Source organism: Netta rufina, assembly GCF_964035555.1.
Source record: "Netta rufina genome assembly, chromosome: 1".
NCBI classification, from domain to species: Eukaryota; Metazoa; Chordata; class Aves; order Anseriformes; family Anatidae; genus Netta; species Netta rufina.
In genome coordinates this window covers 72,879,056-72,898,102 of record NC_140123.1, presented here as the reverse complement: position 1 = coordinate 72,898,102, position 19,047 = coordinate 72,879,056, and the positions used below count along the sequence as shown (strand labels likewise).

Sequence of the window (19,047 nt, the reverse complement as noted above, 5' to 3'; positions counted from 1 at the left end):
CATCCTTCTACAGAGCAGTGAACTGACAGCTTCATCTCATGAGCATAGCAAAGAAATGAATGATTTTGAAGTTGGGACGCACACTATGGGAAAACATATCTTGCAGTTGCCCTCGGTAATTTAAGGGAAGGAGGTTGGAATGAGAACCCTTTTCATACCACCAAGATCAAAAACAGCAGGTATTCCATTTGCTGAGTGACTGCTATAACCAGCATGCTATCCTGAGTATTCAAAATGAGGTGTACTGGTATGAACGTGCATAACTAGTTCTTTAGGGAAACAAACAAACAAAAAGATATCCTGGTGCACTGCTGTCTTATTCTGTCTTCCGTTTGAAGAAAATATCACTGACTGTCTCTGATAGTTTGTCCAGCACACTGGTATTTCTATGTCTCTTATTACATAAAACTGCATTTTTTTTTTCTAAAAAGTTTACCCCAACTTCATCTGGAGAAGGGAGCAGTTTTGCATATATGTGAGATATGCATTCAGAATGCTGAACACAACAGGTTCCTCAGCAAACGTAGGCAAAGCAATGTCTTGTTTCCAGATCACAATCTAGTTCTGCCTGGCAGAAGCTAGGCACAAACTTGCTCAGACTGGGCAGAAGTCTAGACACCCCGGTAATAGCACTTCCACAAGCGGAAAAGTTGATGCGCTTCTGAAGCTAGGCATCAGTTCAGAAAGGTGCTACAAAATCACAGTTTGGGATGTAGACATCTGCATGACTATTTTTATTTTCAGTGCTTAAATTCTCATTTGGACTTAGCCACTCTATATAACCATTTTAAACACTTAAAAATAAACATAATCATATTAAAATACAAGTGTGATAGTTGCTTTACAAATCCATAGATACATTCTCATAATGTGTGATTGTTCATTATACAAATGGTCTGATTTTCATACATTGAAGGAACTACTTCAGATGGGTGGAACAATTTTCCCCTTTCTTTGTCCCAGGTAGGGATTTCTTGTATGAAATCCCTGCTTCACAGAACTTGCCTGATCATGAGCTTCTTTAGCAAAACAAAACAAATGAAAAACACATAGCAGTACTAATGATCTTTACTAGTTATTCTTCTTCCTCAGATCAGTCCCTGGCTTTCAGGCACTGTACTTAACATGACAAGAGGAGAAGATACAGGACTATTTATTAATAATAACCATCATTGAAGGACTTATTCACTTCCTCCCTACAGGTTTGGACAGGTTTTCTAACAAACTTGTTGTAGTAGTTTTACTGTGATGGTGCTGGTAGAGATATGCTTTTAACAAGATTTGTGAGGAAAATTATATACTTGTGGGGAGGAAAAAAAACACATGCTTTCAGGTAGACAAATGCAGGAGACAGGAGAGGCTCCTTTGTCAGCAGTCACAGAGACATTTAAATGACTGCTTCCCTTCACAAACCAAGAGTTGAGTGCCTAAATCATATCCATTTGTTTGATATGCACATCACAATGTTCCCTCTAAACGACAGAGCAATGGTCTTTGTTATCAACTCATGGATAGTCAGGTAGGAAGTTTGGAATCCTTTCTATAGTTTAACCAAACGTTTCCTGAAAATGAGAAATAAAATAAATAAAATAAATAAAATAAAATAAAATAAAATAAAATAAAATAAAATAAAATAAAATAAAATAAAATAAAATAAATAAAGGAATGGAAAGTAGGTACCTTATCACCCAAGGAATCACTGCACTACCATTATGTCTGTATGTGGTGCAAAATGAAGTTTGGCAAACATACGTACAAGAAATGAGAACAGGGCTGGAAACTTTCCTATAAAGTCTGGCCACATTGGGCAAGAAAGTATCATATCCACTACTGTAATTCAGCGGGCAGCTCTACTTCCAGGTGTAATTTGCAGTTACGACTTTTGATTCTCCGTCTTGTTGTGTTTAGAAGGAACAGCATGTTATTCCCCTGAAATATTGTGAGTAATAATCATCATCAGCAAGATAAATTCTAAGTAGGTTACACAGAGGTGGTAAAGAACATTAATAATATGTTGACGGTCTAAATATAAACATTGCAATTATATTGTTACAACTACAGCTAGCAAATGCTTCGGATACCAGGCTAGCAAGGCAGTAAGCACAAAGCTAACTTCCATCACAAGGAAAGGGACACTGAATTAAATGGAGCTAACCCTATGTTTGCCAACCTGGCTGAATCACTTGAATTTATCCTACTATACACCATGTGACAGGCCACCAACTATTAAAGCTTATCAGTAGAAGATTTTAAAGAAGTTTTAAGGTCTCAAATGCAAGCAATTTAATCACCAAGTAAAGTTCATGGCATATATTGAAATATCATCAGCTGAAAGTAATCAATACCTTATAAAAGGTTTTTGTTTGTCCTCTAACATCTGAGCAGTGAATGATTTTTATTTTATTTTTTTTAGGAAAAACTGGTTTCAAGATCATATATTGATCTTAGACAGACTGACTGAAGTTAAGGTACTCCTTCGTGAAAATGATCACAGTTAGCTCACATCTTTTATTAAAAATCACCTCAATTTCCAATTATCTGGCTAAAATAATAAAGTTATATTTGTATATAGCCTCAGCTTGAAAAATAATCATTCATCTGTTGAAGAAACCTATCTTAGACAAGATGTCTCTGTTGTTGTTAAGAGAGACTTGGCTTGTTCATCTTTTGACCAAACTAAACTTACAGCCTGCCAGAACATTTACAACTCACATTTTAAGGAATCTTTGAAATATACCATTCAAGGCATGAATCATGGTGATTTTTGTATAAAAAAAACTTACAGGACATGATATGAATTGAAATAATAAAAATGGTAAAGCAAAAGAGAAGTCTGAAGCTTGCGTTCTGGAGAGGGCACTACTGAAATTTGAAATTTCAGAGCGAAAACCATGTCACCCTCCGTGAGCGGCGACCCCTCTCACAGGCTGACAGGAAGCAGAGATGACCTAGCGTTTTTCCAAATTAGCCACCACCCTTCGAGTCAACACGCCAAAAGATAAAATAATAATAATAATTAAAAAAAAAAAAACACACACACACACGCCGCGTTCCCCGAGTACCGCGACTACAGACGAGGCCGTGGGGGTCCCCCACGACCCCAGGTACAGCCGATGCAACAATTACAAGTTTGTGCGCACACACTGCGGCTCCGTTCCGTGCGCAGCCCCCCACCGGGCTCCCACCGCCGCCAGCGGGCCCCGCGCTGCGCTGCCCCCACCACCGGGCACCGGGGCAGCCCCGGGCACGGCCCGCCCCGCCCAGCCTCCCCGCGGGACCGTGCCGCAGCGCCGGGCGGGCAGACCCCGCCCCTGCCGCCCCGCCCGCAGCACGGCTCGGCTCGGCTCGGCTCGGCACAGCACGGCCCGGGCTGTCCCTGCCTCGCCATTGTGTGTGCCCGCCCGGCGGCTCGCCGCGGGGCCGCGATGCTCCAGGGCTCCGCGCCCCCTCCCAGGCGGCAGCGGGCGAGGAGCGGCCGCGCCGCCTGCTGAGGGCTGAAACTTCGCCTCGCTCCCGCCCGGCCCGGCTCGGCTCGGCCCGGCCCGGCTCCCTCCATGCGCTGAGCGAGCCCCATGGACGCCTTCAGCGCCGCCAAGGCTAAAATGGGGGCGAAGAGCGGCGGCGAGGCGGCGGCGGCGGCGGCGGTGGGGCTGGCCGCGCCTCAGCCCGCCGCCCCGGCCCCCGGCCCCGCCGGCCCCGGCTCGCCCTGCGAGCCCGCCGCCTACAAGCTGGAGGACCTGGAGACCCTGGCCACCGTGGGTGAGTGCGGGCGAGCGGCGCGGCGGCGGCGAACAAAGGAGCTGCCCAGGTGCCTGCCTGCCTGCGGCCGTGCCGCCGGCACCGCTCCCCGCTGCCCCCCCGCAGGGCGCTGGGGGCCGCTCCGGGGCGGCGGGGTTCGGGTTGCGGCCGCTGTACGGCCGGCAGGTGCCTTAGGGACACCCCCGCGCCCTCTGAGGGACGCGGGGAGCCGCGGCTGCAGGCGCCCGTGCCGGGGTGTGCGGCTGCCTGGCGCTGGGTTTGGGGGAAAAGGGGGGCTGCAGCCCGCATCTGCCAGCCTTAGTGAAGCTGCCCGGGGTCGGCAGCACGGCGGGGTAAATGCGTGCGGAAATAAATGGGCGTTCAGGCAGCCGCGGTGGTGCTTGGTGCGTTATCTCCCGCAGCATCTGCCCGGCGTGTCGGGGTCTGTAGGGCTCTGCACCTGGTTTGAGGGACCGCCTGCTCAGAAGGGCGCCTTGCGTAGAGGACTGCGTTGAAGGACTGTGTTCAGCCATACAGGAGGTCTCTTTCTTTAGAGGACCATGAAACGGTTTTGAATAGATTTATTCCAGCAAGCGCTCTAAACTTAAACATCACTTAAGCTCTCAGAAGCCAGCAAGTGCGGTTTAAACCCTTTCTTAGTGAAGTTGATGGCATAAAAGGATCTTTAAAAATGGAGTTGGGAGGGCCTAGGAGCATCATGGTTGGTGACGACCTTGTTATCTTCTCTTGAAGCGTGTTGTTTTGTGAGATAATAGTTCCAAGTTGGAATGTCAACAGGCATTTTATTGAGAAGTTAATTGAGATTACTAAGAGTCTGCCGGAAAGGTTTGCGATGCTTTTCCTCCACCAGAAGTGGTTAATCTTGTTTGTTACATCACAACCAGTTGCTGTGGATACAAGTTGTCATCACTGAGGATTATGACTTGAAGCGAAGCACAGGCTGCAGGAAAATAATAATTTTTAAGAACACATAATAGTCATGGAAATGTTCCTGGGGCCAATGAAGACATTTAGAAATAATCCTGGTGTTGATTTTTAACTGCATATCTTCTTTGAGTGTTCTTTAAAGTGCTCCTTTGAGTTTGAGGAAGCAGAAAGGCATTGTTCCATGGGAAACAAGGAGAAACTGCTTGCTATAAAGACACAGAGAAAGAAAAAAAAATATTAAGTAAAAGGATCAGATAGCTACTCATCAGGACACTGAAGGAATACCAGAAGAACAGCCTTCCTTCCTGCTGTGGCTTCCCCAGCTTGATTTCCTCTTTTCCCCTCCATATTTTTGAAACTCTTTCTCTTCTGAGAAGACAACCATTCCTGGTATCTCTATGAACTGTGGCATTGGTTGCTTGGTAGGAAGACAAACCATACAACTTGAAGGATATAAACGTGTCACGGGTACATACATAAGGCCTTACCTTAACAAAGAAGCTGAGCTGGTCTGTTTCGAGTTGGTTTTGAAACCAAAAGGCATGCCAGCCCTGCTCATTAGGAGGCTGTGAGGAGTGAAGGGATCTAACTCCTGACCAGGAAGCAACATAGCAGCCTCAAAGTGATACTGAAAGTGAACACATCTGTGCCTGCCTCCGAGTGGCAGAGTTTATGAATTTCAAAGATGAAGTGCCCTCCCCACGTGGCTGTAGTGCCCATGCGATATGAGCCATTAACTGCTCCGTGAGGTTGGGCTGCTCTGTCCCTTGCTTATATGTGCTGCAGGCTAAAGCCGTGCAGAGTACTGTCTAGATTGGTATTTTAGCTTGAGAAATTCATTTTTGCTTGGCTTAAACATCTTTCTTGTTAAGCTAGTTAAGTACAGTTTAGGTTTATATCACATTTATGGAAAGAGTACATCCTTTTTTTTTTTTTTTTCTTTAGCAGTGGTTTAACTTAGTATTACCCTATCCTCCCTTTTCTGATCTGCTTGCACAAGTAGGTGAGATTAATGTACTGTCATCAGTTTCACTGCAGCAGTTCAGAGTCTTGTGTGCAGCTTGACTGCTGTGATAAGAATAGCCGTTGTGTTTCTGCTGATGCTCTCAAAAGCAGCGTGCGTGCTGTCCAAGATACTTGGCAGATTTGTGGAAGGGAGGGGGATACCCAGAAATGGCAGGACAGGAAGTTCTGGTATCTTCTCTACTAGAATCATTGTTGCTTATGGACATATGCAGGGTTAGAGACATGATGGCCTTGGAAACCATCTGTGAGAAAGTAGCAAAAGAGGAAGAGGGAGGTAAGCTCCATGCTCCTACAGCTGCGTGTGGTTAGTGTGTAAGCTAAGTAAAGGATGTTAGTGTCCGTGAGGTTGTGCTCTTCCTTGGGTTTAGGCAGCTTCTCTTGGAGGATGGAATGAATCTCAGAGGATTCTGAGCCAGGAACCAGATTTTGTTTCTCAGAGGGTTCCTGGTTCAGAGGATTAAAATCAGTGTTAACCTGACCCATGTAATGCAAGCTAACTTGAAAGTGCTGCTGATTTCTCTTGGAAGTTGTGATTGATTTAGAAAAGAACTCACTATGAAGGAGGAAATGGAGCAAAATAAGGTTAGCACAACGATTGTGAGGGCATTTTTCTCCCCCGGCTTTGTTTCAGTGTTTGTGGGCTATTTGGCAAGAGGCACTGGGAGCAGAGACTAGAGTTTTTTTTTTTTTTTTTTTTTTTTTGTGGCAGCACCCTAATATTGCTCTATAAAGTGAAGTTACAGGTTTGGGGTGGGCACAGGAGTGGGGTGTATACTAGTTTCTGACACTCAGAGGATTTGAACAGGAAGAACATTTGTTTAAGGTTGCTTCCGGAGAGGCTGAAGATGTGGCTTTGAACCTTTGAGGTACATGGTGTGTGTGTGTTGTGTTTTTTTTTTTTTTTTAAACGTCTTATCTGAGGGGATTGATGTTCTCACTTTGGAGCTATTGAAGATGCCTTGACCACTTCTGTTTTTTAATTAATTTTCCTTTCAAAGGAGGTCAAACTACGAGTGTTTGCTCAGCATGCTCAGAAACTGCTGCTCAGACAAGGCTGAGGTATTTGTGAATCTCAGCTGAACTTAAGTAGTAAATACTCATCCGTGCCAAGGCTGTGGTGGCACTGTGCTGCACAGAAGCAAAAATTTAGATGTCATGGCCATGTTCAGTGGAACTTAACTGCTTCAAGTTCATGGCCCAGACATGACTTAATTTTATCTGAGCACATTTCAAACCATTTGTTGGTCTGGGCTGTGAAAGAGAGATTGTGAAAACTAGTGAATCATCCTTGGTTTTGACGCACATTTAACAAGGGCATCCTTCCTAATTCAGTAGCCAGTGTCTGCAGCTGGACAGCCTACATGTACTCTGGAGTGGGGATACTACATCTTTAGTTATGTCATAGTGAAGAAATAATTAAGGTAAACTAGAATAATAAGTGCGAGTAGAATAAATTTAGAAGATATTTGGGTAAGTGAAAGTGGAAGGAGAAATCCTATGTTCCCTAATAAAATGCAGGGTAAGGGGGCACCTCTGGGTTGGAGAAAGGTGACAAACTTATACTTGTCCTTTCTCCTGTGAGGTAGTTTCCTGCCTGTTTTTTGAAGCGCAGTGAATTCCATAGTGTACATTACAAATGTAAATCAGTTTCTATAAATCTATTAAATTGATTGAAATATTTTAATAACAACATTTTCATTTGAAAAGATTCTTTTAAACAACTGTTCCCATGAAGTGCTTCAAACTAAACAAATGCGGAATAAAGAATTGGGCAAACCAGTATTTCAGTTTTTCTGAGCATGGGAAAAACTTAAAATGTACATGGGAAAAGTCAGAAGCAACATATTTTTAAATACTTAATTTCAATGTGTTCGCACACAAAATATGCTAGCCAAATGTATTTTAAATGACATTATATCAGAGGGACAACAGGTACAGAACAGCAGTCTAATGCTGGAACCTGCTTGTTCATTTTCCCTCTGTGTAGTCTAAGTAAAATATTCTTCACCAGAATAACTAAGCTTTTCTTTTGTAGCTAAGCTAAGAACACTGCTGGCTTTTTTTTTTTTTTTTTTTTAATGAGGGGACCTGCACGTCTTCTGTTTCTGGTTCTGACTAAGCCTTAGTTCTGGTTTCACTGCCGAGGGCACCTATTTAAAGTACTGCGCTGTGGGATGTCTGAGCATTTTTTCCTGTTTTGTCACCTTTACTTGATACTGCCGTGATAAACAATGATCGAGGATTTTACTTGGCATGTCCTTAAATACCACAAGTTTTGAAAGAAAACATGGTCTGAATGTTGTGACTGTAATGGTGACCCGAATTCACCATTACATCTGAACATCTTTGAGACTTTAGTCATCAAGCTAAATGACTTGGATTTTATTTTCGCTCTCCTGTGGAATGTGCTTCATTTTCCCCTGCCACAAGATCATACTTGTCCCAAAATAAATCTTTAGTATTGTTGTAGCTGATGCTCTACAGGGAGAGCGAGCAGGTGTGACTCAGCTTCCTTCTGTTGCCTGTCCCAGTAGTGTGATGCTTATGTGGAGTGGGCAGCAGTGGGTTCTTCCTTCCTCATAAGGTTCTTGTTCTCTTTTTAGGCTGGGAAAAGTGGATTGAAACAAATATTTTTTGTCTTTCACAAAGAAAGCTCAGAAAAGAGAGAGTATATAAAAAGTCTGAGCATGTGAAATCTGAAAGTTCATGTTTCTGCTTTTCTGTCTTCTGTGTTTAAAATCAAGGTGGAGATAAATGGCTTTGTGTTTTCCTGCCTGTCACCTGTTTCTTTTGCTGTTATCTGTGAGTGCGTTTTGGTATGTAACTGATTGTAGATAGAAACTCAGAATTCTTTCTCTGATGTTGTGAACGTGGTATGTATTAGAATAAGCTTTGACACTCAAACGAAATTCTTAAAGATAAATAATCTAAGTCCTATAATTAGCCCAGAGGGACCCGAAAGTGCCTGCTGCAATGCAAATAATCTGAAATCAAACTAGTACTAATATTTCAGGAATAAGAAGTATGCAAAACTCCTCTCCTACAAAACCAAGAGCACCTAATGCTCCCTCCCTAAAAAAAGTTTATGCTTAAATAAAATTAACATTCCTGGTGAAGGTCCTGTTGAAAAATTTGTTCATTAAAAGTGTTGTGCATCAGTCCAAGCTGGAAAAAGACAGAAAATGTAAACAGAAATAGAGTCAATTCCTCCTACCCTCCCCCTTCTTCAAAGGCAGGAAATGTGAACTTAAAATACTGGAGGTTGGCATCATATGGGCTGTTGGGGTTTGACTCAGCTTTTCTCTGCTTAGGTTCCTGAGTTTGTGTGTCTGGGCTCTTTGTAGTGGACAGAGAGGATAACCATTTGGAGATGGACCTCTTGCTGTTTGGGCTACTACACTGTGAGAAGTTAGGGAAGTGAATCCCAGGCTGAAACACATTTAAGCCTGGTTTGGTCCACTTCAAAGGTGATATGCAATATATAAGTATCTAAAGTAAGGAAAGGGTGTTGGAGTTTATGTAGTGCTTTTGTTTGTTATGAGGGGTGTAGACATGCAGACGAAATGACGAAGGGTGAATTTTCGTGAAGCGAGATGGGAACTTTGTGTTTACCTTGCAAGGACTTGTCTGGGCATAAGCTGTATTTAACTAAATTAGTTTAGGTTAAACAATACAGTTCCCTGCTGTTGATGCTTATCAACATAAAACATCTTTAGCATTAGCTTTTTCTACTCAGGAGTAATTTCATACAATGTCTTCTCTTGTTAAAACATAATATGCATCCTCCCATGTCTACATGATTTTTGAGGTGTTTTTAGTGGCTTCAGGGATGTTGGTAAGCAAAATTCTGCTGAATGCTATGTGTTAGCATGCAACTGGGATGTTCCAGTGACAGGGCATAGCACATTTTTTTTAATTCTCAAAATTGCAATGTATTTTTTTTTTTCCCCCAAAGGAAAACTGTCTTTCAAATGAATGAAAAAATGCATTTTTTTTTTTTTTAAAGTTATTTAGTTATTTTCACCATTGTTCACTGTTTGCACTTCACATTAGAGCAGTGGCTCAATTCTGAATTCAAATGCATACTGATTTATTATTATTCTTTTTTAATACTGAGGGCAAATCAGAAATTTTCCTGGTCTTAATAGAGCTCTTCTTTTCTCTAAAGGCTGTAAATGTAGGCTGCTAATGAAATTTACCTGGACATCAGGTAAATTGTGAAAGTAGTTAATAAAATAAAATATGTTGGAAAGTGAGTGGAATATTTCAGGACAGGAGAAAATTCTCAAAGCAGGTCAGCTCCATTACTGCATTTCTGTGGATGATTGTAGTTTTGCTTTGTTAATTCTATTAATAGAGATATTCACGTTTTTGCTCATTGTTTACTCTTTCACTTTGGGTAAATAGTGTGTTTCAAGGGTTTTGAATTAATTTCTACTGTGGTCGTAGGATGGTATGTTGGCAAATAGAAGGCTCTGTGCTTGAGGGATTTCAGGGAAGGGTGTTTGAAAGGACGTAATCTCTGTAACAATGAATGCTCCCAACCTTCTTCTTTCCATCTCAACATGGAAAAACTATTAAATATTGAGAAGAATATTGCAAAATATATATATATATTTATATATTTTATATATATATAAATATATATATTTTTATATATTTAAAAAAAAAGGAAAGGAAACTTAGAAGCTTATATACAGAGCAATGCCGGGGCTAGTAAAACAAATACTAGTCCTAGATTACTTACTGATTTATTTTCTTTTTTTTTTTTTAAGGAATTAAATGCATAAAAAAAAAAAGTTTTATAAACCTAAGGGAAAAAGAATTTTCAGCACAGTAAAAATAAAAATAAAAATTCAGCACTTCTTTTGGCTGGGACAGGCAGGGTATAAAATAGAGGCAGTGTTCCTGTGAGCAATTTTGTCCAGCACCCACTGCTAATCTCAAAAGATAAAATTTTAGAGTCTAATACAGATTTATCATTCTGAATAGCTTATTTGAACAAGAAGAAAATGTCTTGTTCTATGCTGAAGTGCGCTCTGAAAATATTAAAATAGCAGTCTCATGAGGATTAAGCTCCCTTTTTGTTTTTATGCAGTTTAAGGGCCCCAGTTTTAGTGAACTTCAAATTATTTGTGTTTACAATTCAATTTAAGCAGTTCAACTGTATCTGTGTAAATACACAAGCTCATTCTGTGAAAGGCCGACAGATGACCTAAGCAGGGAGAACAGCGCTGAACCTCTAAGTCTAGCATGCTGGAATTATTCAAAATACGCTCTTTTGGACATAGCTGCATTGTAGAATACGTTATTGCAGTTCTCCTTTTTGGACATACCTAAACTAGGTTTAGGCTGTTTACTACCTCACTGTGTTTGTGGTTTTGTATTAATAAAATAAGCTTACATGAGCTTCAGCTCATTCTGAATGATTGGTATTAATAATATCTCTACTTGTTTCACAAGTAGTTTGAAGATGTTTGCAGAGTTGCTTTTCAGATGTGCATTGTCTAAAATTCTCTCTTGCTAAGTCCTGACAGCTGCCCTGCCCAGTCTTAAACTGTAGTGATCTGTGGCATTTGTTCCTGAAAACTTTCCTCTAGGTTGCCTTTTTTCTGCACTCCTGCCCCAACCTGGAGCAGTTGATAGCTGGGCTATTAATTGAGTGGCAGCAAATCTTGTGTAAATGAGTTGTGATTTCTGCCCAAGGGGAAAAATCTGTCTGCTTTGATACACTTCACCTCAGACAAATGACTAGTGTGTGTGTTTCAGTAATATATTTATAACTGAAATACATTAAAAATAATGAATGAAGCATTGTTTCCAGGTGACTAAACTATGAACTCAAACATCTTTCTGTGTATGAACCATGGCAGCGGAATGTTAGGGTGGACTGCAGGTCTGAGTGTTGGTCTGATCCTTGGCACCGTCCCGTGGACTTCTCTGTGCTACCCTACACTTCACTGGTGTGTTGAGGGAGCAGGGAGCATGTTCACTTCTATTTGGCCTACAATACAGTTAAGTAAACCCGAACTGCATCCCTCAAGCAATTCAAATGCTTTGAGAAGTATCCAGTTTTCTAATCTTAAGACTATTTACTGGAGACTCTTTATTTAATGCCAAAATCAAAGTAAATTGGTTATATGGTTTTGTTTGGTTTGCAATGTATATCATAGCCTTTATGACAAAAGGCTGTAGTGTTTAAACAGACTATTTTTTATCTAAAAACATCTTTGCTCTTGTTCCTGGATATTCAGTTTGGACAACTACAGCTTTCTCCATCAGGTTAGAAATAAAATTCTACGTTTATGTGCATAAGTAGTTAAATTTATATAAACCTAATACATTCTCTAATCCTACAGGTTGATATGGAAAGAAGGAGTATATGGGAAAGTCTTCGGCTTGTTTTTTTGTCACAGTATATACAGGGCTTCCTAATTGGCTACCTATAACAGCAGTTCTTAATTTCTACAAAGTACGAATACAGTATCTGCAGTGCATAATAAATAGCTGCTCTTATTTAGGATACTTTTAGCTTCCTTAAAGGAGACTGTGAGCGACCTTTTCATGAAAGGTCACATCTACTATCTGTAGTGTTTTATTCTAGTATGCAATTTGCAAGACTTTAGGAGGTGTAGTGATCTATATTTTGTATTGAGTGTACTAGGGAAAAGCAATTCAAGAAAGAAGACCTATGTAACTCAAATAGTTGTAGCCTGTGATTTAAATTTGTGCTTGTTTCTCTTGTGTATGCCTGGTGCTGCCTTGTGTATACGTTTAAAAAGCACTAAAGCTTGCAATGTATTTTTACTTGGAAAATGTGAATATATAATCTCTTACATAGTCTAATAACAGAGGAAAATGTGTGGCTGCTAATTTTATTTATTTACATGATGCTTTCAAAGGAGGTAATGCTCTGTTGGAAAAAATCACCTAAAGTGTCCGTTTAGGGTGCCCATTGTGCAGTATTTAAGTCTTGGAATGGTTCACTAAAAGAAGCCTTCTTACACAGAGTTCTTGGCATTTGCTTAAATGTTGTTCTGATTGTGCTGGGGACTCTGAGGAACCTGAAATACTTGTGGTAATGACACTGCCATTATTCGTAAAGGTTCAGGGAGCTCTGGATTAAAGCAAAATGCCTGGTTTGTGTTTCTTTTTATGCCTCTCAGGTAGTGTCCCAGTCAGTAAATTAAATGCTTCAGAACTGTTTAGGTAGATGTTGAGAGGGCTATGCCTCTGTAGACTCTTCAAAAACAAGCTAAACTGGGTGTAAGATTTTTACCTTGCTGATCCAGTAATTAGGATGAACTGTAATAGTTATATAGATGATGAATATAAAAATAAGAGGCTGGATGCTGACTGTATTTATGTAAAACTTGGTGGTACTCTAATAGCAGACTCCTCTAGCCACCTGCCCCAAAACTGCTGATGCTTCCAGCCTTGGCCTCTTCTCTTCAGCTTGGTATTGGCTCCTACAGCTCTGTGAGTGCAGGAGATGATAGCCTGTACAGCTTTAATTCTTCAGGGCCTTCCAGAAATAACTTCAGAGTATGCATTTTAAAATTTTAGCTTGTTTTCAGGAAGATTAATGGGTAACTCCTTCCCCGTTCCCAGAGAACTAACAAACAATGAGGACAGGTGCTGGTCAGCTGGGATTCTAAACTGGGATCTTTGTTGCCTCTTTCAGCAAAATGTGTCAGGTTGCACTTCAGCGTCCTGATTTTTTTTTTTTTTGATGCCACTAAACTCCCCCTGATTTTTGTGAAAAAAAGTTGCACTGAATCAACAGCATCGCTCATCCTTCTTTTTTTTAGTGACTAGCATATCCAAGCCACTTAAATTAATGTCAGCAGCCATAACTGTAGCAATTGCTCACTTAGTATCTTTTGAAATAATGTAATTTGGTATATAATTTAAAAATATTTCTATGAGTTTCCCAGTATTGCAACTTACTTGAAATAATTATGTTTAAAAGCTCCCTGCATCTCTTCTAGTCATTTCACACTGAGCAGCAGTGATGCCTTGGGTCTCCTTCTTGAAAGTTTTCCTTGCTTACTGTTGGATTTCATTACATTTTTTGTCAGAAGGCACGGCTGAGAGGCAGTGTGTCCCACAAGATAGAACCATTAGAAGGAAAGCAAAGTAATTTAGAATTAGGAGGAAGCTGGAAAAAAAAAAAAAAAAAAAAAAAAAAAAACACCAAGGTTAATGCAAAATATTTTAACTTTAATTGAAATATATTTCTGTGGGGAAAAAATGTATTTTTTTAGTTAATTTTGTGGATGTCAGTTATATACGTTCCATCCTTCATTGGTGGGAGAGCAGAAACAAATTGGGGCACATCCATTCTTGATGACTTAAAGCCTGTGAAAGCTTTCCCCATAAGTTTTAAATGTGTCTAAGTGGAGGAAGTTTCCAGAATTATCTCAGCTATTGGTGTCTGCAACACTTCACACAAGCTAAGAGATGATTTTGATGGAGGTGGGTATGATTATTTGCCTTCATTGCTGTTTTCTTTGCTGTTGTAAGGCTTTTCCTTAGCTCCTACTACTGTCAGTTGGGGCTTAGGCAGAGTACAGCACTGTGACTTGTTTGGGGTAATCCTAGGCAAACACTGCTCTGGAAATTCATAGTAGGACGATTTTGGTGGGTCATGTGCATTCTGTGGAACAGCAGTATTTGACATCCGAAGTCAAAAAGGCATTTTAAAATGTCATCTTCCCTTGCACCCCCAAGAAGTGCAACATGCCATAATTTTGCAAGCAGGAGTTCAGCATGAGATATGCAAGTGGCTAGGCTGTAATTCTATAAACATTCAACGTGACCGACACTGGAGGCAAATTGCGATGTAGACTTCAAAATCCTGTTTTGAAGTTTTTTTTTTTTTTTAATATTCCTTTAAAATGAAATGTGTATGATTTATAATGTAGGTGATGTTACTTATTACTGAATTCTTTATCTGTTGAGAGGATCTTGCATTGAATGGTAATAATAAGTAGAGAAACAAAATTATGAAATGGGAAGCTTGAAAGACAACTGGCTGAGTTGATAATTAGCCAGGCTCTCAGCAATCTTACATTTTTACTGACATGTCTCCAGGTAAATGCATCTAATGTTAAAGCAGGAAATGGTTGAGCAGTCCATGATTTAATAGCTTGGAGTGTGCCTGCTTCATCTTGCTTTTAAGAATTTCCTAGGACACATTCTGTGGTGATAAAGCCTGCAATACAAAGAGTTTTGGCTTTGAGTCTTGATCTCAAATGTTTAATTGCAAATGAAATGCTTTGAAATGATACGTTCGGAGACAATGGTTTGCACCTGTATATAATTTTAAATATTCTTTTCAAATGTCATTTTTTTTCTTGGTGACTATTTATATTCTAATAAAAAGGCCACTTAGTGAAAAGGGGACTACAAAAGTAGATGAAAAGTTAGAGAAGGTTGGCAGACGGTAACAGTGATGAATGCATAGGTAAGCCTATATGTACAACTTTGGTTGAGAATGTTGGATTTACTAGTCTTGTCTTTGTTTTTTTTTTAAGATGTTGGAACAAGCAAGTAGAATAAGGGGACTTAAGCTGTTCTGAGAAACTCATTTTGTTTAGGCAGGTTCAATACTGTTTCTTTTCAGAGCAAAAGTTCACGGGCTAAAGTTGCGCCGGGGTGTTTTAGGTTGGATATGAGGAAGAACTTCTTTACTGAGAGGGTTGTGAGGCATTGGAATGGGCTGCCCAGGGAAGTGGTGGAGTCACCATCCCTGGAAGTCTTTAAAAGACGTTTAGATGTAGAACTTAGGGATATGGTTTAGTGGAGGATTTTGTTAGTATTAGGTCAGAGGTTGGACTCGATGATTTTGAGGTCTCTTCCAACCTAGACAATTCTGTGATTCTGTGAAAACAAATAGAACATCAAAAAAGAACCATGGGCTAGGAGCATGGCTGGTTATTTTAAATGATTACATGGGAAGAAACAGATCTCCTAAGTGCTTGCTTTGGAATATCTGAACTTGTATTTGTTGTTAGTTAATAATGAGTGTGCGACATCAGCAACTTCACAGTAGTGCTTCATCTGGAAATAAGCCAGCTGGGGATTCACTGAAAACCTGAAGTTGGTCACTCTTGCCTAAAGTATTGCCAGTTTATCTCCTGTAATGAAATACATTGATAAACTTCTCTCTAATCTTCATGTGTTTGGCATTTAAATTATCTGTAGGAGGGGAAAATGTTTCTGCTTGCAATTGGATATAACAGCTAGGGAAAGATACAGAACTCCAGATACTCCCAGTCTAGTTGTGATTTCTAGCTTAATTGGTTTTCATTTTTGATAGTGATACTGGCAGAAGCATTATCTGAGAACAAACACAACCTTGTTGCATGGCCTCCTCTGGTTCTTTGAAATATAGTGCTTGCAATAAGAAAACTAAATGGTGATTATGGTAATAGTGGAGGAAAAAAAAAAAGTTGCTGGAACATTGGGTGGGGGAGAAGAACAGAGATTTTTAAATTAAAAAAGCAAACTACTATTTGATTGTTATGCTTTGGAGACCATTCTGTAGCACAGTCATTTAGTTTTATAAGAAAGCCAAGTCCTTTTCTGTGCAAACTTTTGAATAATTTACCATGCAGTATAGTCATCTCTTAATAGTTACGCACATCGAACTCAGCTCTCATTTTAAATGCTAAGGAACCTGGTAAACGTGACTAAAAACAACAGCGTAGTTGTTTAGGACTCTGTAAACACTGATACTACTTCATAGGATTGCCACTGGTGGTATACAAATTACCAATAACATTCAATTTTTATGTCAAGATTTTTCTCTAGGTACTTCATGAGTGTATTTTGGATAGTGTAATGTTAGTTTCCTCTTCCATCAGTGATCTAGGTGGACATTTTGCTCATGAAATAATAATTTCGTCCTGTTTTCTGAGACTGTTACTTGTTCCTAGGAAACATGCAGGCATCTGAAACAAACTCCAGTTCACTTCGTAGGCCAGTAAATATCTAATATGCCTAATAGTGTTTCTTCTTTGGGGTATCTCATGTCTGTTCAGGGCAGAGGTATGCCATTTTTGGCATATGCCCAATTTTCCATTTGGCCATTTCCATTTGCCATATGCCAAATTGGGCATTTATGCCCAATTTTCAAGAAGGGTAAGAAAGAAGACCCTAGAAATTGCAGACCTGTCAGTCTCATGTCAGTGCCTGGTAAAATTATGGAGAAGATGATTCTTGAAGTTATTGAGGCGCATCTGGGGGACAATGCAGTTACTGGTCCGAGCCAGCATGGGTTCATGGGGGGTAGGTCCTGCCTAGCAAATTTGATTTCCTTTTATGGTAAGATCACCCATCTAGTTGATCAAGGGAAACCAGCTGATGTGATCTTTTTGGACTTCAGCAAGGCTTTTGACACAGTTTCCCACAGGATCCTACTGGACAAAATGTCCAGCGTACAACTTAACAAAAACATCATACAATGGGTGAGCAATTGGCTGACGGGCAGGGCTCAAAGGGTTGTGGTAAATGGGGCCACATCTGGCTGGTGGATGGTCACTAGTGGGGTCCCTCAAGGCTCTGTTTTAGGGCCAGTCCCCTTCAATGTCCTTATAAATGATTTGGATGTAGGACTAGAAGGTGTTTTGAGCAACTTTGCCAACGTCACGAAACTTGGAGGAGTTGTGGACTCCTCCACAACAAAATAAAGAGGGTGGAAAGGCCTTGCAGAGAGACCTGGACAGATTGAAGAGCTGGGCGATCACTGACCACATGAAGTTTAGCAAAGGCAAGTGCTTGGTCCTGCACTTGGGACGCAGCAACCCTGGCTATACGTACAGACTGGGTGACGAGATGCTGGAGAGCAGCCCCACAGAGAAAGATCTGAGGGTTGTGATTGACAGCAAGTTGAATATGAGCCAGCAATGTGCCCTGGCTGCCAGGAGGGCCAACTGTATCCTGGGGTGCATCAAGCACAGCATCGCTAGTCGGTCGAGGGAAGTGATTGTCCCTCTCTGCGCTGGTCCAGCTTCACCTGGAGTACTGTGTACAGTTCTGGGCACCACAGTACAAGAAGGACATTAAACTGTTGGAGAGCCTCCGGAGGAGGGCGATGAAGATGATGGAGGGCCCAGAGGGGAAGACATATGAGGAGCGGCTGAGGGCACTGGGCCTGTTCAGCCTGCAGAAGAGGAAGCTGAGGGGGGACCTCATCGCAGTCTACAACTTCCTCGCAAGGAAGAGCGGAGAGTCAGGCGACCTATTCTCTGTAAACACCAGTGATAGGACCCACAGGAATGGTGTTAAGCTGAGGCAGGGGAAGTTTAGGCTGGACATCAGGAAGAGGTTCTTCACCGAGAGGGTGGTTGCACACTGGAACAGGCTCCCCAGGGACGTAGTCACTGCACCGAGCCTGTCTGAGTTTAAAAAGTGATTGGACTGTGCTCTTAGTCACATGGTCTAAACTTCTGGGCAGACCTGTGCGGTGCCAGGAGTTGGACTTGATGATCCTTATGGGTCCCTTCCAACTCGGGATATTCTATGATTTATCTTTGCTATTGAAAACTTAACGTGCTTCAGCTTCTGTAGGAAGTGTTAATAGATGATAAACTAATTAACAATCAGATACCAGTGACTTAGTTAAAACTGATTTGGATTGTGTTTGAAATGTGACCCTTACTAGATAGATAGACTTGGTGTTCATTTCTGATCCCAGTATCTTCCGATTTTAGCACATGTATACTGTGCACTATTTCTTTAAGTGTCATTCCTGAATTATAAATTTTATTAAAATGCTCATTTTTGTAGAATAAATAACTTACCGAACTTCTCAAAAGAAAATATTTATGTCAATTGTAATAGCAAATGAACCTCTTAGTAAGCAACGATGCTACATTTTTTGAGAAGCAGTCTACAAGGGCATGTTAAGTACTGCCATGTGAACTACTGCTCGTGAATTCAGTGAGCTGCAATTTCATCCATCCCATGAAGGTGGTTTTGGATTTGCTATTTGTTGCTGTCTACTGCAGACTGATCCTAGTCTATCAAATTAGGTTCAGTTAACTAAGTATGAGATTTGATGGGATTAGAATGGGAACAAGAAGTTAGAAGGAGCCCTGGCAATAAGCAACAAAATAAAGTTGAAAAACGTTGCCAAGAAATTTGATGTATGAAGATGTTCATAGGATAGCAGAATGAAATAACTGAAAGTCTAAATGGAAATACTAATTCTTAATGGAAAAAAAAAAAAAAGTTGGTTTTATTTTCAGCTGTTTGACTATTAATGAATGTAACTGCTCTTAGAGAGTGGAAAGCGAGAGCACTGAAGAAGGGCTGTTTACAGCTGAC

At 40.8% G+C, this 19,047-nt stretch overlaps 1 protein-coding gene across 1 annotated transcript in view; it reads left to right on the top strand.

Annotated features, from left to right (window-relative positions):
- Positions 1-3,572: 3,572 nt before the first annotated feature.
- PRKX (protein kinase cAMP-dependent X-linked catalytic subunit) overlaps positions 3,573-19,047 on the top strand; it is a gene marked incomplete at its 5' end in the record, with an annotated part of 58,408 nt that continues 42,933 nt past the window's right edge. The window contains one exon of the mRNA XM_084281912.1: positions 3,573-3,759. Within this exon, the coding sequence (XP_084138038.1) occupies positions 3,573-3,759 (187 nt within the window). The remainder of the gene's footprint in view (positions 3,760-19,047) is intronic.